Source organism: Olea europaea, chromosome 1 (assembly GCF_002742605.1).
Source record: "Olea europaea var. sylvestris chromosome 1, O_europaea_v1, whole genome shotgun sequence".
Lineage (NCBI taxonomy): Eukaryota > Viridiplantae > Streptophyta > Magnoliopsida > Lamiales > Oleaceae > Olea > Olea europaea.
The window spans coordinates 31,519,900-31,544,592 of record NC_036237.1 but is presented as its reverse complement, the minus strand read 5'-3'; the positions used below and the strand labels follow the sequence as shown (position 1 = coordinate 31,544,592).

Here is a 24,693-nt window from a genome sequence, read left to right as displayed (position 1 = left end):
TCAGAATTTACCAAATAAAAATTGAATGTGTAATTGAAAAATTATGAATTCTCTAAAATCTGTAATTAAAACTAATTGTTGAATTTAACTTGTCGAAACCATCATAAATTAAAATTTTTAATCAAAAGTATGGTCAAACCTCTTGAATCGATTGAACCTACACTTGAAGGTCAAAGACCTTAACTATATCATGTGAAAAGTTGGGGCGAAAATCTATATAAGAAATTTATTTAGCCCTTCTTTTTAGTATATTTCGACAAAATGCAATTGAAAATTTATATATCCCATAAAATTCCAAATTAAAATCAATTGTTGACTTTGACTTATATTAAAATTTAAATTTTTAAAACGGGAGCTTATAATGAAAGATCAAAAAAATTGACTTCCAGCTTGACATACTGGTATTTTTCCCCCCTCGCCTTAGCTGAAAGTTATTCACAACCTTTTACTAGTTTTAAATATTGAGAAAATTAGAGTCACAAAATAAATAAAATTACAATTTGTAACTCCTTTATATAATTTTGTAGCAACGGGCAACTATTAGACGCCACGTCCAAATTACCATCTGTCAATTTGCAGCTTGGCCCTTTATCTTTTGATTTTGTCAACATGACCACCAATATAGAATCCAATTTTAAAAAGGTAAAATTGCAAAAGAGAGTTCAAAACTTCATTTTCTACATTTAATGAATGATCACACCCTCACCAAGAATCACTCTGCGAAAATCAAATTTGATAAGAAAGTATCAGAAACAAATCTTTCGCAACAAAGTATCAGATAAATACAAAACAGTAAGGCCTACAGAAAATACTCAAAGATAATAGATAGAAATATTCGTCCCCATGAACTTCTCTATGAGCCTATTTCCTCATCTGTGTGAGGAGTTCAGTTGGAGGTCTTCCAGCTCCCGAATTGTTACCAAATGCTGAGAAACCGCCGCCGCCACCTTGCTGATTGCCAAAACCTCCAAATCCACCACCTTGCTGATTGCCGAAACCTCCAAATCCACTACCTTTACATTACACCAAAAATAAAAATATATCATTAATAATTTTGTGAAACAAGGGGCCTTCATAAGCATACTCCTAAAACTAGGTGCATCCTTTACTAACTCGCTTTATTGCAAGTTCTGAACGAGACATGGTTCCCTGCTTGCAATTAAAATTTCATGATCAAGTTCACGTCTCATAAAGATGACTTCAGCGCTTCAAATATTTATTGCTTTCACAATTAAATTCATGTATCTTATAGATCAATACTTAGTTATAATCTGCAATAAATAAATCCAACACAACATTTACCTGGAAACCCAGTACCAGCTGTGGCAGCAGCTCCTGCAAACCCACCACCACCTATTGCTGCAGCAGTGAATCCACCACTCCCAGGTCCGACAGCGACAGCGGCAGCAGCAGCAGCAAATCCACCCCCACCTGATGCCAAACTAGAAAATCCACCACCAACTGATGCCAAACTGGCGAATCCACCACCAGTGGAAGCAGCAGCAAAGCCACCTCCAGAACTAGTGGACGAAACACCCATGAAACCACTACCAAAGCCACTTGCAGAAGCAGCACTAGTTCCAGTAAGACCAGCACCAAGCTGTCTCGACTGTCCAAAACCACCAAGCACTGATCCCAGCACTTGTTGCCCAGATCCAATATGTGCTGGTTGTCCAAACCCACTTACAGTAGGAGCTTGACTAGTGATCCCGGTATTAAATCCACCAGAAAAGGCACCGACATTCATTGTTGGCTGCAGTGCTTGAGAAAGTTGTAGAGATTGGAAGTTAAAGGATGCAGGTCGAAACAGCTCACCACTAGGACCGGACATTGTAAATGTTGAGCTAGCTGGAGTAGCATCACTGTTGAGCACTACACCGAATGGATTTGAACTTGCAGCCATTGAGTTTGGTGTTGATCCCAGACCAAACCCACCAAGGTTTCCTAATGCAAGTTCAGTTGTTTGATCTGTCTCAGGGGCTTCTTCCTCCATTTCATCCTCATAAGAAGCATCAGAAGTTACATGTTTCACTTCAGGAACGATCCCAGCACTTGACACAGCTGTTGTTAGTGGATCTTCCGCCGCATAAGGCTCTTCTGGCTTAATATTTGATGCAATATCTGACAATGAACTTAACATGCCACCTAAATCTACTTGATTACCAGATTTTGACTTGGTTGAAAATTCAGTTGTTGAAGATGGCGCTGAAGGTCCAAATTCCGAATCAGATGTAGGTGTGGGAAACTCAACCTTAGAAGCTGAAGCCTGTGTTGTAATACTCTCTTCTACTGTTGAAGACAAATTGGCAATTGAAGTATGAGTTGGAGAAATTCCATCTGTCTTTGTGCCGAACATGACCACAGGAGGCTGACTTGCTGATTTTGGAGACTCGAGCCTAGGCTGGGAAATAGATGAGATTCCACTCATTTCAGGAGTTGAAAAGGGCAAGGTAGATGTAGAAGGTAATGATGAACTCAGAGTTGATTGAAGTGATGTAGAAGATGATACGACTAAACGGGGCTGGCTTTGGTTTGATAAATTTTCGGTGTGTAAATTTTTCTTTGTCAGGTTGGAACCTGAACCAAAAGTAGATGCATGGGCAAATGAATATTTAGGCTCAAATAATGGGCTTCCAGTCATTGCTGGCATATGATTCTCATCCCCAGTTGTAGAGTTAGTTGAACCAAGTTTCTTATCATTATGAACTGAAATTTCACTGGAATTTTTGGATGTTGTCAGTGTTTGTGCAGCCAACCTAGTGGTGGTCGATGGAGTTTGACTGACATGCATTTTAGACTGCGGAGAAAATTTAGGTTCACTTGATGCAAAGACATCATTCTTTCTTGCATAAGGTCGACTACACTTTAAATTCTCATCAGTCAGTTTGCGAGTTCCTTCCGCAATATCTCGAGTAATGATTGATTCCAATGCTGATTGTGATGTTAAGGCAGAAGGTTTTGTTGATAATACTTGCATTCCACCATCCAGAAGTCTAGCTGTCTGTCGGGCCAAAGATGGTGATGATCTCTCAATGGATAGATCTTCTGGAATTTCAGGAGGGCCCAAGCAACAGAAAATAATCATTAAGTTTTTTATTGTTGGTAAAACATAAGCTCCAAAAGAAATTGTATGTTATCCAAAAGTGGGACTTACCTCTGTTTGAGGCTGCCGAGACATTAGAAAGTGGTGAACGAGCAACTTCGGGTCCCTTCTGGAATTGAGGAGTTAGATCTTGTTTATCATCCGTAAACAATGATCGATTTGCAGTCAACTCGCCATCTTCATGCAAAAGCATCCTTTTGACAGTTGTTTTTGGAGGCTCAAATCTAGCCCAGCTCTGCATATAGTGGTGAGAAATTAAGCAGCAAAAGGTGGTGGAAATAAATGTAATCCAAAAATCAAAAGCTTTAAAAGTCGTGATGTTCATGTATTTCTATAACACCACGACAAACTACTGATCCCTATAGAAAGAAACTGAATCCACAAATTTTACAGTCAGAACGAGCCAACGAGGTTAACCGACAGTTCGAAGGGACTATCGTTTGTTGGATTAGATAAGGGGGGTTTGGAATTTATGGTGCCAAACCTACAGCTGAGTGATAGTCATTTTATGGAATTCTTACCTAGCAAAGGGTTGAGGGTCCCCTTTCAGTTATCAGAATCAGAAGAAAGATCAAACCAAATGTTGAGGTATAAATTTGATGTGGACATAAAAGAATGATTTTCCTAGAAGCTTTGACTAAGGCTGTGTCTGAAAACGGATTGGTCACATACCCAGTTACCATAACGCGTGCAAGGATGCATAAGCAATATTGGATAGAATATCAGCGCTTACAGTATTGACAGATGATACACATAAAGGGTGGGGTTTCACAGAACCCCACCAGATCAGATACAATGGGTGGGGTGGGTGTGATTTTTTTGACAATATTTTAATTACATGGGGGTGGACCCCATGTGTCTAATCTGGAAACTTTATGTGAGCCTTATTCTGCACATATTGCATAAATGTACAGTATTACTCAAATGATTAAACACAGCTACTCAGCATCACAATACAGTTAGCTCTTTCTATGTATATGACCATAAAATAATAAGAAAAGGGGTTAAGAAAATGAAAAACTGAAAAGACATGAAGCCAGAAGCATATATAACAGCGTCTGGAAGTTAAATGCAGGTATATAGGCAGCATAAACTAGGGACAGCATGAGAAGCACGCAGAAGATTCCAACTCATCTGGATTAAGTAACCAAAAAAAAAAAAAGAAAAAGAGCAGGCCAAGGTATATACCCGATCCAGTGAGTCTCGACGCCGCCTTACAGTTTCTGGATCATAACCCTTGGAAAGATTAGCCTGATGTCTACTAGACTGCTCTTTAGCAGAAACAGAATGAGAAATGATCAATAGTTCTTTGTTTGATAACGCATCTAGAGCCCTTTCCTTCGGGGAGCCGTGGGAGGCACCAATATAGGAGAGACCAATGGATTCAAACAGTTTCTTTTTCACATCCTGTTCTTTTGCAGAAGAATCTATATTTAGAGCAGCCATTTGTTTTGAGAGAGACTCAGAAAGTTGCTCAGCTGCCGATAATTGTGCACATATCGTGTTATGTAAACTATGCAACTCCTGAATGTGCCTGCAAGGAAGCCCCACTCAAGTACGTTACAATCTGATTGCCTGCACTGATGAACCTGAACTAACTTGATTGGCCTCAGGGCTCATTAAGCCCCCAGATACAAGAAATTAAAATGGAAAAAAGAATTGAGCATGAAGGATTTCATGTTCTCATGCACAACTTAAATGAATGAATTTACTGTGGCTACAAAAAGGGCAGAGGGACAATGATAATCCAGTACCTGGATTGTCCATGCCAACTTTGCAAAGCTTTCTGGTTTGTTTGCATCTCTCTATTTTCACCAAACTTATTAAGCTCAAGAGCATTGAAGTGCCTTTCTAATTCAATCATCTGATTGGTCAACTCCTGGAATACAAGGGGAAAAGAAGCTACAGAAATGCAGGAAACATGTGGAATGGAGAAAATATTAACGTTCAACTTCTGTGCACCTGATCTAAATCTAAGATATGTCTGCTCTTCAACTCCAGTTCAGGACTCAATTTTTGACGATTCCAAAGGTCCCAATATCGGCTATCTGTAGCTTGCTTGAGAATTCCTTCCGCATATATTTTCCTAGCCAAAACTGGGAAAAAACATTAACAGTTATCCAGCAACTTTAAACGGGATATGTATCAATTTGTAGATTATTTGAAAAACAAGTAATTGCGAATTTCAACTCAGCAAGGAAAATATGGAACTACAAACTGGCTAGCTCCTATGACGATCATCAAAAGCACTTATATAAGTCGATGTGTAGTTTGACATAACAGTTTACCAACACTATCAATGGCTGAGACGTACATTAATGTGCCCTATGCATGCATACATCTCAGGCCATAATCTAGGTCATCAATGTGCAGCAGAAGGATGAACTACAAGGAGGGTTCCAAAAGGAGCAGCAGCATAAACAAGTCAATGCATGATCGAACCAGTACCATGTTCAATCAGACACTTTTGATCAATTAAACTTAATAACATGAATGCGAACTGTAGAAAATTTAAATTTTATTTCTATATCAAACATTACAATGAGCCAATATATATAATATATCTTAAACATAATTATCTCCTACAATTAAGTGTACAATAAATATTTGGTTAAGCCTACAATGCGAAGGGTAAAAACTGAAAATAGAAAAGGAAGATGCAAGAGAAAAGGATCCAGAAAAACCAGAGCCCATAAAATAAAATAGCCCCAATACCATATTGGTTGAAGTCAATTCAGCATATTCATCTGAAACAGTTGCATGTATTTATACAAGAGGATCAGCAAATCAGATCTTAATTAAATATGATCCTGATCTTGGGAAATCTATCATATCTGGCTCTAATCTTAGGAAATCAAACAATTTCATCCTAACCTTGGGAAATCAAATATGATCCTAATATTAGAAATATGTGAATTTCTTACTAAAGGAATTGAAAAATTAAAGGAAAAGGTGATAGTGTGTTATTGATTGTTAAGACATGCACTAGCATGGAACTTAGTACGTCAAAGAGACAGTTTGCACAGAGCCTAATTTCCGCTGTACCCAAATATTAAGAAGCTGCCCACCCCAAAGGTTAGCTATCAATACATAGAATTTCGTTTGTTGCTGCTTGGTACTTGAGACAATTTCAAAACTAGGCATGTGTTTGGGCGGCATTTTCATCCCAAAATGCATTTTGGAAGTGGGCCGCCAATTCTGACAAGTGTCATATTTGTGTGTAATTTTAGTGCCAATTTTCCAATTTTACCCTCTTGTTGTTCAGAGTTCTTTCGTGGAAAGAGAAACCGGTTAGACACAAGGGTAATTTGTTGTATGTGTGACTCATATGAAGTGGAACATAAGTTCCCTGGATCAAATAGCGCGATGCCAAAGCAGAGGGGAGTGAGGGAAGCTTAGCACACTAAACGAAGCGAAGCGACGACATTGGCCTTGCCCAGGTTTAATTTACTGTCTGGCTACTAGAGATGCTGAATGGGTTGGGGAGCGGGGGCAATGCCCCACGGTACGGTACAGAGGTATTTTCTCGTACGGGCCTTAAAGTTTTATATGGGTGTAGGTTAGGATTAGTATAAACAATATGTTATAACGCTTTATTCACTACTGAATAAAATTATCTCCACTTCGCTTTTGTAGACGTATACACACTACCGAACCACGTAAATTCTTGTATTAATTTCTCCATTTCATCTCTTTATTATTGTGCATAAAATCCAACACAATTGTAGAATTTATTTTCAAATGCCCTAAATTAGTACAGGTCTTTTCATCCCAAATTGTCAGAATAAATGGGGAAAAGGCTTTTCAATGGTCACTTTTCTTCTAAAAAGGAGGTAAAAAAATCTGACCCAAACAGGTGCTAGATTTTGACTTTTGTGTCTGTCAACAATGAGCACACGGCACTCAAACCCCCTTCCGCTAGTGTTCAGATTGAAAAGTAAATGAACAGATCACATGTTCATCTAGAAAAGGTTCACAAAGCATCACAAAGAAAGTAATTTTATTTACATCCATAACTCCACAAGTATGAAACACAACTTTGCATGTACAAGAACTAGGAACCTACCTTGTACTGTCTTATCAAAAAGAAGTTGGACCTCCATTTGTTGCTTATCCATTATTCCCTACATAGTCAAGAGACGGACAATAAAATAATTAAGAAAACTTTACTGTGCCATATGTATAATTTGACGGAGAATTAAGCCCTGGTTTGGGCTCCATTTTAATGAGGTTTTGGGGAAAATGCATTTTGGAATGGTAATTTTTTTCTTTTGAAGAATGTGTGGTTAAAAAGGAAATATTTTGGGTTAACATGTAATATTATTTTATTGAATAATGTGTGGTTGAAAATGAGTTTTGAAAAAAATGTTGGCGTAATGGAACCTAAACAAGGGCTAAATAACAGATGAATTGCACAATAGTTTAAAATTTCAATTGCTGGACATAATTAAACCCCACCACCCTTCCCTCGATTACTTTTGTAACCTTAATCCATTTTGCCTGGCATGTACCATACAGTTCTCAAAAAAATGGAAAAACAGAACTCCAAAGAGAGAGAGAGAGAGAGGAATCCTTTTGGTCTTTAGAAAACAAAAATTGTTCGACTGGTTTTATCAATTCTTATACCTTTTCAGTTAAAAAAGTATTACATATTAAAATTCAGCATGGAATTTATTACCATGTAAAGTTTTCCCATGATAATTAACTATTTAACGAAAAATTATGTAATAAATATTGCCAGTTTGACCAAGTCAAATCAAGTCAGTGAATCGCAGATTGATGGAGTGCATAGCTTCTCAACCCACCAGGACTAATAGTATAGTAAAGCAAATACTTCAAGTTTTGCTATAACCTATAAACACCCTTATGGCTCTCCTTAATAATCTAATTCATGACCCTCAGGATAGTGTCACCATATAGGATTCAGAAAACAACAAAATGAAAGCTTCCTATGCTTAATTTGTGCTAGATTGCAGCCAAGTAAGAATTTTTAATCATAGCAGTTTTTGCATGATTTGAAGTTCTACCGGTTTAGCAGTCTCATTAGTTCAGTTGTGATGAAAACTGAAAAGCTAGATTAAAGATTCACACGAGACAGGAGTATATTGGAAAATGGGAAAGGAAGAGAGAGATTGACAGCGAAATGAACAAGAGCATGCTTGGACAGGGCAAAAATTAAAAATACAGAGAGAAAGGGGCCTCTCTTGAAACATTGACCCAAGTCACAATAAACCATCCCAATTTGCAATAGAGTTAGTATAAAACATTAGGTGGTAGGCTACTAATGGAAACTGAAAAGAGTAGAGGGGAAGTAGCTAGCAAAACTCAAAAATACACAAGCTCTTAGATTGACTAGTACATGTGAAATAAGACCTAGCGTGTAAAACAAAGGTCTAACCTTCCACGTTCTGCATCTGCTTGAAAGAGCCCATATGCCATCCTCCAACTCCTTAACTGCATTTTCTTGGGAAGCGACAGATGCATCCTTAAAACCACCTTTTCCTTCAATACCTTCAAGAAGGTTGTTCAATTTGTTGGCCATCTCTTCAACCTGAAAGATAACAACATAAGAAACGCACATCGAATATTTCGTTACATTATGGGTACAAAAGAAGGCAAATTACAGTATCATACAACTGAAAACGTTATCTGTCTTGAAGACACTTTCAACAAATATAAATAAATATATTCATACTCTCTATTATGTTAATCTTTAATGACGTTCAACGTGGTGTAGAATTTGGCAAATGTCGTGTGCAAATATCACAGCCACTAATTTTGGAAATCACAATTTGTCAGACGTTTGATGAGAAAATGAGTACATATATAACAGTTTAAACTTTTGGAAGAGGCGGTTCAACAATCTCTTTAGCACAGAAACAAGAATGTGGAGAAGAACAAAACTACTGCCACCTAAACTAGCATGTATTGAAATGGAGACGTAAAAAATCGTAAACAATAACCAGGAATTCATAAACTCCAGCACAATGAGAGGTTTAGCTAATATTTTATCTGAAGTTGTTGCTCTATTTTGTAAACCTCTTTTTATTATGCAAATGGATAAAAGAATATCAAATTTAGAAGTAAGCCAACTATGAAAGAATAACATCATAGATGTCTCGACAACAAATGATAACCCAAGATAAGTAAATTACATTGCTGAACTGTTTTGATACGTTTGGCTCAGAATATAATGAGCCCATTGTGGAGCGAGTTGCATAATTTTCTTTGTTGGGGAGAGTCTCAGAAGATTTTCCTAAAGAAAAACTCCCCTGCATCGACACTTGTGAACCCCGATGTGCAGGGATTGAGTTGATATTTCCAGTTCCTGTAGCAGATCTCTGGCCAGAATAATTAAATGCAACTGAAGGTCCAGCCCTCTCCTTCATATGTGAAGTATCTCGACGTGAATCTCCAGCAAGTGGAGAAGCACTTATATCAAACTTGTTAGAGGTCCCCCGCTCAACGCCATGGGAAGGAAGCAACGAGGGCCTTTCACCAAAAGTTTTTAAAGAATCGACCTTTAAAGTTGACTGTGTTGAAGGCCGCATATTCAGTAAATTAGTTGATGCCATCTTTCCCGATGATTCCATACTGCTACCTGTTTGTTGATTGTTGCTTAGGGATAAAACTTTTCCTGAGAAGGAACTTGGGTTAGATTTGACTTCAGAAATAGATTTGTCCTCTGTCATACTAAAACCTTTAGCCAAAGGTTGAGAGCCCCCAAGACTAGAAGTCTTAAATGATAACTGTTCCAACTTTACGTCTTGCTTCCCTGCTACAAGTGGTGTTTGAATATTGCTATCTTTGTTCAACTTTATAGGAGGGATTATTTTCGACTCATCAGCTTCTGACGTTTGTAACTTTGGATGAGGTTTCCATTCCTGATTTTCGCTAATACTCTTGTCTTCAGATTTGATGTTCACAAGTAACGAAGATGGTTGGGCATTTGCAATAGTAGTAACCCTCTCATTATCTCTTTTGTCAGATCCACTCAGTTCATGAGATTCCGACCTTGAGAAAGTTTGTTCTCCACTTTCTTCCTTCACTTCCGAAGAAATCTGGGCCGGCTCATGTTTTAACGATGACACGTGAGAAGCATCCTCATCCTCACCAGAATCAGCCAAGTTCTTAGATGATACTGAAGCACCTATAGCACTACAAAAGAAATCATTTCAAATCTAGGGTATATAGTTTTTTTTAGAAAGGAAGCTTAAGTCACCTAGAAGAGCTACTTAAACAATTCAGTCATGGCATAAAGAGAGTACTAAAATTATAACATGCAAAAATACCTAGCGAAGTGAAAGAGAGAGATCTTTCCATCAAGAGTTAGGCAAACAAGAATGCAACTAGGTGCAACCTCTGTTTCCTCTTCTCCAAGTGTGAATTTGACATTTTCATTCTGGGAAACCTTGTCAACATTGAGTCCTAAGATCAAATTGTCTTCACCATCACCTGAAGCACAAAAAAATAAAAAGATAAAAAGATAAAAATATACATTAAAACAAAATGGATAATTTATCGTCCTACTTTACGCAATTTTGGAAAGAGAGATTTATGCACCTACTATATTTGTAATTTCTAGCATATTACATATTTTCTGAACTAGTGCACCATTTCAAGACACAACACACACAAAATATTTTTAGAGATAGCATTTTCTCAAATGAATTGATGTGTTGACATTAAACAAAATCATTTAGCATGAACAACGAACTTCCATTGACTTACAACAAATTGACAATTTGTATAAATTCATTGGGGTCCCAAATAAGCGCATTCACCTTGCAAACATAAACAACAAATTTTATTCTCCAACTCAACCATCATGTCGCCACAGGGGGAAAAAAAGGAAACTCGGGGAATAATATATATATACATAAACCGAAAAATAAATGATCTAATAAGCACCAATGTCATGGCATAGCATAAGTTAAGCACCGATACTTACTAGATCATATCTACGTAAAAGAAGGGGAAAACCAGACAAAACAATCTGGTTAATAGAATATGTAAAAGAAAGGAGAAGCAGACAAAAAACAATATGGTAAAATAAAAGGTTGCACAATAAACTCAAAAAGAAACTTGCTGATATAGACAAATCCTGAGTACAAATCAGAGCACCTTGACATTCAATATGTGGAATCCAAGCGTCATTGAGAATATCAATCAATGCAACTTCGCTCTTCCCATGATCCAGTGACCAGCAAAATAATACAACATGCTGAGACAGATTCTTCCTATTAGCAATAAATGCAAGCCCACTGTAACAAATAGAAATACACAATTATAGTTAGTGAGCTCTTTCTATGCTTTGCCAGACAAGTATGTAACCACTATAATTTGGCATTATACTGTAAGTTGCGGCTACCGATAAATTTCAAATTTTAAATTTTAAAGCGATAGTTTTTCTGCAAATTCTTTCAAGGAAGATAAAATTCATGTCGTTGCAAATTTTCCCCAATTTATGCACTATTAAGTTGGTCGTGTAATTAAGTACGCACTTGGTGTAGTCTATGTTAAATTTTATTTTTTTTATATAGATAATCAGATAATTTTATTAATCAAAAGAGAATACACAAGAAATGTATTATCAATTTTAACAAAAAAAAAATAACATGAAATTAAGCAACCCTTCTATGGGATTAGTAGCTACAATATTAAACCAGATATAAAAAATCAAATAAAATAGTTCTTTGATCTGCTATGTCATCCGTGTTTGGTATTCAAAACAGCGGCTGTTACTTTCTTTCCACACACATCATATAATGCATTCCAAAATAAGATCTCATTCAAGCCTATCGTTATCACGAAATTTTCTCCTCCATGCTCACAACACGTCCTCTATATGCCTAAGCAACACCCAATCCATAGGTTGAGAAGCCAAATTACTGTTCCACAACTAACAAACACCATCACAATGAATGAACAAGTGGTCAATCATCCCCTAACCCTCTTAAACACATAAAATAAGACCACTTGGTTACATAAAAACCTTTTCTTCAAAGATTATCCACTGTTAACACCTACCCCTCACAACCGTCTACGGTAAAAATGCCACCCGTGAAGGCAATTTACATTGCCACGCCATCTTCCAAGGAAATGAACTCTCCATAGGTCCCAAAAGAGATATAAAATAAGTGTGAACTTAAAAAATATCATCCCGTACCAACCTCCACCTACCATGATCACCCTCTCCTACCCGGATTTGCACCTCATGCAAGAAGGTCAAAAACAATGTATAATCATCCAATTCTCAATCCTAATCCTATGAACCCTTCCCAAAAATAATATTCTAGCTATAACTTCCATTGTGAATGGCTAATACATCATCCACCATAGCAAAAGACACCAAAGCAATGTGATGCAAAAAAGGAAACACCACCTTTAGCGGTTGATCTCTGCACCGACAATCATCCCAAAATCTAATAATATTGCCATTCCCCACCACAAAAGTCAATCTGTCCCGAAAGTCACTCCTTCGTCGGATATACCTCCACGAACTCACTCCATAAGAACTACGAACCTCGACCGAGCACCAACCCCCCCTCCATCATGCCGTACTTCGCCCCTTATGATTTCTATAACTTTCCCTTTCCACTCCAAACTCTTAATTAACCAAATGAAATTTCCTCTCCTCCCCCTAACTCTACCCAAAGAAATTCCATTTGAATCCTCTCTAATCTATTAGTCACAGCAACAGGAATGGGAAACAATGACAAAATATAACTAAGGAGATTAGAGAGAGTGGACGTATGAGAGTAAGACGCCCTCCCTTTGAAAGGTACATACGTTTCCACCCCACTAACCTCTTGTCCACCCTTTCCACAATACCATTCCAAGTATGTATACTTTTAAACTGTGCCCCTAAAGGAGCCCTAGATATGACATAAGCAACTACGCAACCTTACAACCCAGTCTATCAACTCCTCTACGTTGGTAACCTCTTCCACTAGAATAACCTTAGATTTCGCCAAAACTTATTTTTAATACAGACACCACTTCAACATATAGAAGCAACCGATGCAAGTTCCTGAATTGCTCATCTACATCACATAAAATCAACGTATCATCTACAACAAATGGGACACCTGTAAGTGACCAACCATAAAGCCCTTTATCAAACTCTTCTCCACAGCTTTCTCAAGCATGCTACTAAAAACCTGCATTACTATAACAAATAGCAATGGAGACAAAGGATCCCCTTGCTTATGGGATCCGTCTATTTATCTATCTCTTGACTCGAAATGGGAATAGGTTTGAAAAATGATCTTAGAGTGTCTAGGGTTGGGCCAGGAGGGTCTCTTAACGCCTTCTTTTGGATATGGCGAAATTGGTAGACGCTACGGACTTAATTGGATTGAGCCTTGGTATAGAAACCTACTAAGTGGTAACTTTCAAATTCAGAGAAACCCCAGAATTAATAAAAATGGGCAATCCTGAGCCAAATCCTGTTTTCCCAAAACAAAGGTTCAGAAAGAAAAAATGATAGGTGCAGAGACTCAATGGAAATTGTTCTAACAAATGGAGTGGACTGCGTTGGTAGAGGAATCTTTCCATCGAAACTTCAGAAAGGATGAAGGATAAACGTATATATTGAATAATATATCAAATGATTAATGACAACTCGAATCTCAAACCTCTGTTGCTCCGAAAATAACCCTCGGGGTCACCGATAACCAAAACTGAAAATGAAATAGTAGAAATACAAATGGGAATCCACTTGCACCACTTATCCCCAAAACCACATCGCCTAAGCATATACAAAAGGAATCCCCAATTCACGTGGTCATAAGCTTTCTGAATATCGATAGCATCTATGGAGGCCCCAGGCACAATCTTGAGTCAATGCATTCACTATTGGTACAGAATCCAAAATCTAGCGCCCTTTCACAAAAGCATTCTGAAACTTAGACACCACTTTCCCCAACACTTCCTTTAATCTATTTGTCAGAACTTTCGTAATAATCTTATACAACATACTGACTAAGCTAATAGGGTAAAAATCCTTAATGTCAGTCACTTCTAGTTTCTTAGGAATCAACATATTAAATGTAGCATTAGAACTCCTAAATAATCTAGAACACCCAAAAAAATAAGTAAGAACATCCATAATGTCAGGTCGCACCACTTCCCAGCATGCTTTATAAGAAGACAAAGAGAAACCGTCGAGTCTTGGGGCCTTATCATCATTCATACTAAACAGCTCCTCCTTAATTTCATCCTCCCCATATAGTGTCTCTAACCAACCTACATCCTCCTCCGTGATAGCATAAAAATCTAATTCCTCCAACTCCGACCTCCACTCGAACTACTCGATAGGGATTCTAATAGAATCTCACCATTTGGGTCCAAATATCCTGTGGTCCTCATAAGTAATCCCATCTACCTCCAACAATGTGAGATAATTGTAACGCCTGTTAGAATTAGCAACCCTATGGAAGAATTTGGAGCATTTGTCTCCCTTTTCAACCACGTGACCCTAGATTTCTGGTACCCAATCCTCGACGCTCCTCCCGCCAATCCAACTCTTCTGTCTAAAAGATACTGAATTTTACAACAGTTTACATTGTCCACCACCTCCTCGTTCCATCTCTTTGAATCCCCTTTCAAAGTCTTCAACTTCTAATCCAACATATAAAGGGAAACCACCTAAGGTCATAAGAGGCCCACCAAGTCCGTACTCGCTCCCCAAAGCCATCTACTTTTAACCACATCTTCTCAAACCTAAAAGGCCTTCTTCCGCTACCCCTTGTATTCCTAGATAACAAAATAGGAAAATGACCAGAGTACACCCTCCCTAATCTCCTCCAAGTGACATCTGAGTACTTAGCCTCCCACTCTCCATTATTGGTATATACGAGATAGAACAGGTTGGTCCCGATCAGACGACCAAGTAAAATCTTCCCCATAATCTATGTTAATTACATGGTTTGCCTTCGAAAATTTATTTACAACAAATTATAGTAAAAGTTTAAGTCATGTTTTGTCGCCAAATTGTATTACACTTAGAAGTAACGTAGGTAGGTGATTTAATTAAGGTTTTTAGTTTCCATCAAATATTCGATACCACAAGATTAAATATTTAATTGTTGTAATTGTGAGAATTAGTAGCCAATATTGGGCTCTAATCACAGTTCAAATTATTTCATGGATAAAGGCCTCAAAAGTCTACTTAGATATATGGGGATTAAGATTAATCAATTAGAAATTTTAAGCTTATCTCAAATTTTATAAGCACTACCAAGAGACATCTTATGATAGAGTCCTAATTACCATAAATTTAACGAGGTTAATGATTGATTAAATTCCAAATTCTAGGACTCCTAGTTAATTGAAATTCATCCAAATTTCAACTATTGAAATCTCAATTGGAACCAAACAAAAGCACGGGTTCGGCTATAAGTGGAAGAAAAAAATAAAAGTGCTGCATGGAATTTCTAAAGTTAATGCTTTTGAAATTCACACACGCGATGCTCAAACCCTAAGACTTATTTCAAAAGAGGTTAACTCAAACCCCCGTTTTATTTCAATTTATGTTATGATTGAGCATGTACAATTGGGATTAATAGCTTTTCCTTATGTTATATGTGACTCTTTATGAGGTTAAATTGCGAACTATTGGGGTGGAAGTGCACCAGATATGTGAAATTGGTGGTGTAGTAGTGCACCAAATATTAATAGTAATTTGATCATCGATATACTTATTCTATAAAAATTAAAATTGAGCGTACGTATGCTTACATTATGATATGATTTGATATAGCATGTTTACAAGCCCATTGAGTGTTTTTATGAAATTTGTTCAATAAAGATACGATACTTTCTTTTGGTTCATCAAGTTGTTTTGAGTTTACTAAGCCAAAGATTCTATAAATTTTCTGTTTTTGCCCCTACGTGTAACAATTCACCTCGACCAAAATACTTGGAATTCTGAAGTGATTCAAATTGGAGAAGGTAGCCATATGGGTTATCTAGATAAGCCTAGAACCTCCTTTTCTCTACTTATGAAATACCTTTTACCCACAAGTACATATCCAAAATTGCAAGAAGTCTGGTATAAAACATTTTTTGTTATGCAAGCATGAAGCACAATCTGATCCCACCAGAATTTTCATAAGCAAGCTCACAAACATTCTCTTGGCCACATTTAAAATGCCTCATTTGTGTAATTGAATAGTGGAAACACTGATATCAAACCAAGTTATCAAAGAAGGGAAAGGGACAGCTAGAGAATAACTCTCGGGAGATGGGAACTGAAGTAAACTGTTCTGTCTCTCAATTGTAGCAGTTGAATCAGCATGGAAAGCTAAAGGGAAGAAGATCAAGAGACCAAATTAACAGACAGGACATATTATTTTCTATGAAAATTGAGGAATGATAGCAAATTCCTATTTGAGTAAAAAATTATCCTGGTCATAGGTGGGGAAAAAAAGGAATTTAAAGCTCCCTTTGTAAGGATGCAGATCGGTGGATATATTCTCCCAGAAAACAATGAGTTGAAGCCCCATTAAAGCAGAGGCAAGTGTAGTGCCAATCCTTCACCAGAAGCCAACATACAATGCAGAAAAATCGTCTCAAGCAAGAAAATAGTGCATTACTTTCTGTTTCTAAAATTTATTTTGCATATTTTGCTCTCTTGCAGAAACAATAGTTAACTTCATACCAATAAATATTAAAAGTATGTTTTAGAAGTGTTTTTAAATGGTTTAAATCATAAATAGATAGAAATAAGTGGTGGATAAATGAGTGGTACTTGAAGGTCCCTCAAAATGTTTGGATGCCAAATATAGGCTAAGAGATAAGTGTCAATAGTGACAAGATACGGAGTGCTTTTTAGGCAGTTACAGTTATGCCAACAAAGCAATCATTGTTAAAACACAATAAGAGTGAATAGCATACAACATAACTTCAATTTAGCCATACAGCTAGGAAAAATAATAAGAAGAAGTTAAACGTATGCTTACTGAAGATCTAAATAACTGAGGAACAGATGTGGTCCGCGTGCAACAGGCACATCATCAGGACGGAAATCAAGAAAAACATTTTCGAAGGATAACATAATCGGTTTGGAAGAGGCCTGAAAAGGACAATTAAAGATATATTTAAAATCTGAAACATGTAAAATAAAATATAATTATCTTATTATACATTTGCTTCAATATATACTTTTCTTGATGATAAACCAATAATATGAGAACTAGAAGATTTCTCTCTGTTTAAATTTTAAAACCCTCCACAAGAAAGATGTGAAATCAAAGTCGAACAAAAAAATAGAATTATCTTACTATGCGTTTGCTTCAATATATACTTTTCTCAATGATAAACCAATAACATGAGAACTCGAAGATTTCTCTATCTGCTTAAATTTTCTTTTTATAGGATTAGCATAATTTATTGCAGAAATGTATTCTGCACACTTACCAGTGCAGAACATCCTAAGACCACATGTACCTACAAATAATATATTCTAACAAGCAAAACAGTAGTTTAGTATCCACGTTACAGCATTAACACACGTAACTATCCACGTAACAAAAAGTTGGCAGGAAATGAGCCCGAGTTATATTGAACTTATCGACATCATCATGTCGCACTTCCTGAAGCTCACTTCAGCACTTCGCTAAAAGCACAAACAATATGAACAATAACATACAAATATAGCATAATTTTCATCCAATACATAAAAGTCAGTAGAACGGAAGCATACGCTGGCATCAGTAATTTTGCTGCCCTTGCTTGTGATAACTTGAACCAAGTAATTTTCCTCTTCACCACCAACATTCAATAGAAAGCATCCCACAACTATACAATCTGGACGGATCCATCTGATAGCATCCACTGGTACCCCAAAACATTAGAAGTGATAATAAATCAATGGATAAGTAGATAATTAACAATAACAAAGATGAGGAACGATTAGGTTTTAAGGTATTATGAAAATCCAGCAATTCATACTTGATCAGAACGTGCAACATAATAAACCAACAGAGTTTGCAACAGAAACAAAAAAAGGAAAACAAATTTCGGCCAAAAGCTGTTATTTCATAAATCCAATCTCAATAAATGTTACAATAGAGGAAGACATATTATCAACAAATATATAGAAGCTTTCTTCAGCTATATTCCTTGCGAAAAAAGAAGTTTCTATAATCCAAGAATGGCTTCAACGAGAATTTTAATTAATTAAAGTTATAAGGGAGTGATATCAGCCTCTGAGTTGAATTTCAAACTCTCAGCAGCTTCTCTGTTGAATTCACTCAAATAGTCCACATCAGACGTTTAGGGGAAAGCATCTAAGTTCACTCGCATTCCTAATACCCTAAAAGTCCTATGGACCTAACAATTCCATTGTCTTTGCTTAAATAATGTTAAGGAAATAAATATATTATTATAACATAGATTAGAGGAGAGTATAATTGGGTTTATTTTGTTTCCACGTTTGTATCCATTTCCATACTGTGTACTCTTGATTCCTTTATATAATGGAAGTGAAAGAGCGGAAGAAGATCACCTTCTTCTCTAACAATTATACCAAACTCCCGAATAAACATGGTGTCAGAGCATTCCCTCTAGGCTTGGTATCATCTTCCACAAGACGTCTGTTCCTTTCCTTCCCCATTTTTTTTCTCTTTCTTCTTTTCTTCTTCCAGCTGCTGGTCTCGTTATTCATGGTTGGGAGTTGGATTAATTGTTGATTAAAACAGTAAAACCCGAATATGTTTACTGTCAAAAGTGTGTTTACCACAACCGATCGAAGCTGACCCTAATGTCTGCCATGCTCGGTTGGATTCTCTGCGGTGTTGTTGGGTTTTCCAGTGCAGTCTCTGTGGATTTCTGGTACGATCTGTGGTGGTTGTGGTGTCGTTGAACTCGGCCTGGGTCTGGATTTTTTGGGACGATCAGTTTTTTTTTTTTTTTTGGTGTGATCTATGGAGTCTATGGTGTGGGCTCATTTCAACCATGTGGTAGCTAACGGGGGTAAATTTGAAATTAGAAACAATGATATTCGCGTAATTTGTCGCAGCATTTTGGCATGTTAGAAGAAATGGTGCAGCTGTTAATATTAGGCACTTGAGGAAAGAGTTAAAAATCATATTGTCTAACAATGCAGTCCCCAAATATATCAGGAGTGGACAAGGGAAAAAGGTAAATTATCCCCATATCAAGTAACGACTGGCAGCAATAACTTACGCGAGCCACGGCTTGCTTGCCTAGCAATGGCTCAAAATATTGTGCTGTAGTTAGAAATAAAATTTTACCACAATAGTTCCGGTAGGCTGAATAGCCTGTACATCTCAGCGAACAATGAATATAGATCCAAACACCAGAAATTCAACAAACAGTGCCATATGCAGTAGTAGTAATTAAAACAAAAAAATTAAACAGAGAATTTTAGACAGGGTGGCATCAAGAAAATTTTGATAATCTGGTCCAATACCTTTTATAACTTGATTAACATCTGAGTCACCGACAACTGACTTGAATGGAAGTGACAACCTCAACCTTTCCTTAAATTGAGATGACAAAATGCTGAGGACATTTTTCCTCGCCACAGCAACAAAATTTCCCTTCACACTCCAATCGACTTGCCCAAAAAACAAGCGAGAGTAAAAAAGATATATATAAAAAAGAAAAGGGCACCACGTTTTGCACGTTTTAACAAGTTATATACATTCTATGAAACGTAAACAAGTATTTCATTGGAAGAAAAATGATCGATATCAATGCAAAGAGCTTAGTTCCTTTGGCAATGAAGAGAATATTTTATTTTATTTGTTATCACGCAAAAAAGGGTTTTCACCATTAGTGATGTCCTTGAATAGTCTTTCGTTCCAACTACATTCAATAAGCTGGTGAATAAGTGTCTGAAAGGCAAAAGGTGCATACAAATATATCTAAGACAATAAAATGCTAAAACTAAAGTTCTGGCATTCTGCGAGGCTCATCTAGCACTGGACTGGTGTTCAGAGAACCAATATATTCAGAATATGAAAGGCATACCACAATCAACATTGTCCATCATGTAATCAGGTGGGGCTTGACCAGATCCATGATACAATTTTCCATCAGTTGAAAGGGTAACATAAACCTTTTCAAATTTTCTAGACCACCGCATGTCCTTAATGCAACTGGAACCATCAAGTGAGACTGAGAAGGATGGTTTTTGCTCCTGTTAAATCGCCATACAAAGAAAGATAAAGATATCACTTTGGCAGATTCACCATGTATATATGGAAGAAAAAAGGGTCGATTTTATATGTTCTATAACAGAAAACAAATTTTACGGGTACTCATAAGCATCTGATTCCATTAAATCCCCCAGTATATCTAACAATACCAACAACCTGAAACATTATTCCACTACTTCTGGTGTAATTTCTTGTTTTCTTCTTGCAGTACAGGACCCTCTGAAACTCCTAAAGTTCCCAGCCTTATTTTGAGTTGATCTTTACCATTTAACTCAAACTCAGTTCAATTTTGCCAGATAAACTTCATATTGCTTTAGGGGTCCAAAGTTCTTCATAATACTCCTTAGGAGGGCCAAGGACGTTCCAAAAAACATCTTATAGCTACTTGCAATCGATGCGTACTAATAGGAGATAGCTTGAAGATTTTATAGATATTAAATAGTTAACTAATAAGCATGCATCAACAGAGAAAAAATGATACATAGTCTTGGAGAAGCTCTATCAGCCTTAGTCCATACCTTGTGGAGCAATGCGCTAACAGCGAAAAAATGGATATCCCTTCCCACAGTAGCTGCAAGCACGGAATCTTCAGCTGACAAGGCCAATATTGAAACCTTTCCAATAGGAAGGTCCACGAAGCTCAACTCCTGTACAGATCGGCCAGTATTTTTGTCTTTAAACTCCTCAGCGGCTGCAATAACCTCCTTAGTCCTTGCAACACAAAACCCTAAACAAACATAACAAGAAGTAGCAATTAAAACACTACCAACAGAGCAGCGAAATAATTAATGTTAATGGGGAAAAAAATAGTGACCATCTGGATGGGCAACAAAGAGGAGGCGAAAACGTTCGGAGACAGCCAAAGGTTGTGACGGAAGGCATTCCGTGTCAAACCCGGAATTAGGTTCGGACTTTATCGGAACCGGTTCTCCAATTCTTGAAAAGCGATAATTCTTGGAACCCGTTACGTCTCCTTCGATTTCTTCATCCACTTCAATGGTGACACCATTATTGTCAGTAGCCGACTCTTCTTGAGGATGAATTGCCATTTCAAGAACACCCCAAATGCAATAACCAGCTAATACTGTATAGAATTTCTTTTGGCTGCGAGTACGAACTGGTAGCAATAAATAACCCGTGTCTTCCTTAGGCGGGAAGGATTTGAGGTTGCTTTAAAACTATACTCTCAATTCTACTTCCTTAATTTCAAGGGTAAAATTTTTTCCTCTGTGCACGCAATCGAGACCCTCGGTCACCAGTTCTGCAGAAATTTTGCTCGCCGAGAAATTGTGGGGGTTTTACAATTTGAAGACTGTCGGTAGCCAGTTCCACATAAATTTCACCCCCCAGATGTGCTATGTGTACAGTGGGTTTGACAACCGCGATTAATTAAACACGTCAATGAAAGTTCACGCTAAATAAAAAAATGAGGAAATTTCATTGGGTATCAAAAATAGGGTTTGCTTTATCAAAATTGTCGCCTTTTAAATTTGCTAACAAAAATATCAATTTATGACATTTTTGCCCCTCTAAAATATTAGAATACCAAACTTGTGTTATGTGTATTGTGTCAGAATCTGAATTGACGACGGACAAGAGAAACTGCAATTGCAAACCTAATTTCTCTAATTTTTACTTCTCCATTTCTCTCTCGTCTCTGCCTTTCACATTCGGACGCCCGTCGCCTCTATTTCACTCGCCGGCTCTCTTATTTTCTGGCCAAATCGCCGTCATCGATCGTTGGGGAGATCGGTCGTCGTTGCTGCCTCGAGTCACCGGCTTTGAAGATTTTGGGAATCTATGGTTCAGTTATTTCTTGCTGTTGACGGTCACCCACAGCCTCTCCGGTCTCTGCCACTGGCCTACTGCACCGCGTTTGTGACAACAGACTCCGTGAGTCCGTGACTCGTGAGCCTCCTGCCCCTCTCTCTCTATTTTCTGCAAAATTGGTTTAGTTCGTGAGCTCCTTCCTCGCATGTGAAGTTCTTTATTCTCTTTTAGTTTCGTGCTTCCTATATTATTGTCATTATTAATTGTTGATACTGTCACTTCCTTTCTGTATTATTATTTTGTTTAAGTTGATGCTTCTGTAGTTGTTAGGAGAGTGCTTCTTCTGGAGATAAGTGTGTTTATGTACAAACTTTCTGCTAACATTAGTATATTGAAAATTCCAAGTAGATCTTCATACGACGAATGAATAAAATAACAAAACTCGGGAGCATACGTTGTGTGATCAAACAATGTCCTCATTTCAGCTGTAAGTACGTGAGATGAAATCTAATGATGGCCACTTTGTTCAAATAATGGTCAAGATAGTGTTTATTCAGTTCAGCTTGCTTGTAGCATTTTAGCATTCTCATTGTGATTTTACTTGGATATGGCTTTGCTGTTATTGAAAAAAAATGAAGATGAATTTGTTTATATTAATGAATCTTGGTTTGACAGAAATTGTTTTATTCACTGACATACATAGGTAATATACAATCAAAACACTAACACGGTTTTGAGAATAATCATTTGTGTAATTTGAATGATCGAATAGAACTCCATGTAGACAATTTCATTCGTACCACCTTAACTTCACTGCTCTACTACATCTTGGATGAGATATATCGTTGAATTTGTACTGAGGATCTTAGGAAGTTGTATAATCTGCATACACATCAAATCAACAAGGTATACGAATTGGAAAGGAACATGTACTACCAGGATCCGCAGCAAGCAGTTGTTGCTTGCTTCCGGAACCTTTACTTGGTGAACTCCCTGGGCTGAGAAGAAATCTTAGAATTCGATTTAGGAAATTAAACAATTAGGGATTGTGGTTTTGTGGAGTGTAGATTTCGGAAGTATAATTATCTTGGTAATATTGAATAATGCAGTCCTCCTCTATGGAATTATGAAGTAATTTTAAATTTAAACTTGCCAATTTTTGGTCATTTTTGTCTCCAAGTTTTCATGTTCATTTTTTATTTGGTCACTGGATGTCAAATAATTTGTATGCTAAGGAGACAAGTCATGAGTAGAGAACACGTTACGGATCCTCTTTTTGAAGGGTTAAGGCAATGTTTTTCATTTATTGGGTTGTTATGCTATTCCATATCAACTTATATTGCTTTTTTTGAATTTGAAAGGGGAATACTTAATATGTTACCATGAAAAGATTCCCACCACTTCAAAGAGTTGATGGAAGAAATTGTTTATTTATTTATTTATTAATCATCAACTCATCCTCATAGTGTTTTTAGACTCCTCCAAAGGAGTAGGATGTGGGTTAGGATCCCCAACCATAGTATATACATGGGGGGAGGGGCAGAGGCCTGACCTCCAACAAAGCAGCAAAAATACATAAGAAAATAGATGAGGACGTATTACTTCTCTTACAATGAATGGTAAAGAAAGCAAAAGTAAACTATAGCCTAACACTAGGAATGCCAAATTTGTCAATTCTATCGAGGCGCGTAATCGTCGATGAAGGTCTAAAGGTCCCTAATCTTGGTAATGACGTTCCCAATCTGCAGCGACAAGTGAGTCTGCAACATGATTTATCATTTATGAGTTCTGATTGATGTTTTATTTTCACTTTTCTGTGATATGTGGAATTAGTTTTGCATATATCTATTACACATTTATGATTGACAAACAATTTTGAAGCATGTGCAATGAAGTGGTTAAAAAAGTTTGACGTGGTATTTGGATTTCGAATTTCAATTTTCAGTGTAATGAAATGCTTTCTAAAATAATTCGGTATACTTACTGATCCCTGCTAAACTGATCTTCAGTTGGTCATGATATTTTGCTTAATCGTCGATAAAATCATTGTTTGATTCTACATTATGATGTAGAGATAATATTCATAAAGTGTATCTTGATGAAACTGTTGTATTTTTTTTTTTTGCATTTCTTTTCATGTTTTGATAAGTGATGGTGACTGGGGCTTGTTCACTCATAAATACACTGCATTTACGTATGGCAGTGTGCTCGTTAAACTTCGTCTATAGAAGTAGTTGAGGAAAGGAGAAAGATTAAGTGGAGTGTCCTCAATATAGAGTTTCATGGACTTTAAAACTCCATATAAATTGAAGTGTCCTCAATTTAGAGTAAAATATAATTCATTAAAATGTGCGTGTCCTCAATCTAGATATTTAGAAATACTTATAAATTTAGGTGTCCTCGATTACTAGTTGATTTAAAAGGATTTCGTTAATTAGATAGAATATGATGGATTTTGAAATATTTCAAGCCATAAATATAAATACAAAAATTGTGGAACAGTTTTATCCCAATCGAGGACATACAATTCATTACCTCTGTTTTTGAATCAAAATTGTGCAAACCAACATAAGTTTTGAATTTCAGAAGTTTTGAGTGTTTACAGTTGGAAATGTGAGTTGATTAATT

The 24,693-nt window shown here is 36.9% G+C and overlaps 1 protein-coding gene across 2 annotated transcripts; it reads right to left on the bottom strand.

The window, feature by feature from the left end:
• Nucleotides 1-660: 660 nt before the first annotated feature.
• Nucleotides 661-21,631, bottom strand: LOC111401227 (nuclear pore complex protein NUP214). Of its 2 annotated transcripts, XM_023028875.1 has the most exons (17): nt 21,110-21,631; nt 20,814-21,022; nt 20,108-20,276; nt 19,545-19,691; nt 17,814-17,944; nt 17,071-17,183; nt 11,228-11,367; nt 10,396-10,558; nt 9,259-10,261; nt 8,502-8,654; nt 7,170-7,227; nt 5,066-5,199; nt 4,858-4,982; nt 4,292-4,637; nt 3,155-3,338; nt 1,303-3,045; nt 661-1,013 (listed from the first exon to the last, which is right to left on the bottom strand). In XM_023028875.1, exons 1-17 carry the CDS (start codon nt 21,342-21,344, stop codon nt 862-864), a joined length of 5,205 nt encoding a protein of 1,734 aa, XP_022884643.1. In that variant the 5' UTR covers nt 21,345-21,631; the 3' UTR covers nt 661-861. The 2 variants fall into 2 exon arrangements, with proteins under 2 accessions (XP_022884643.1, XP_022884649.1); XM_023028881.1 differs by lacking the exons at nt 17,071-17,183; nt 20,814-21,022; nt 21,110-21,631 and having other exon boundaries at nt 683-1,013.
• Between the last annotated feature and the right edge of the window lie 3,062 nt (nt 21,632-24,693).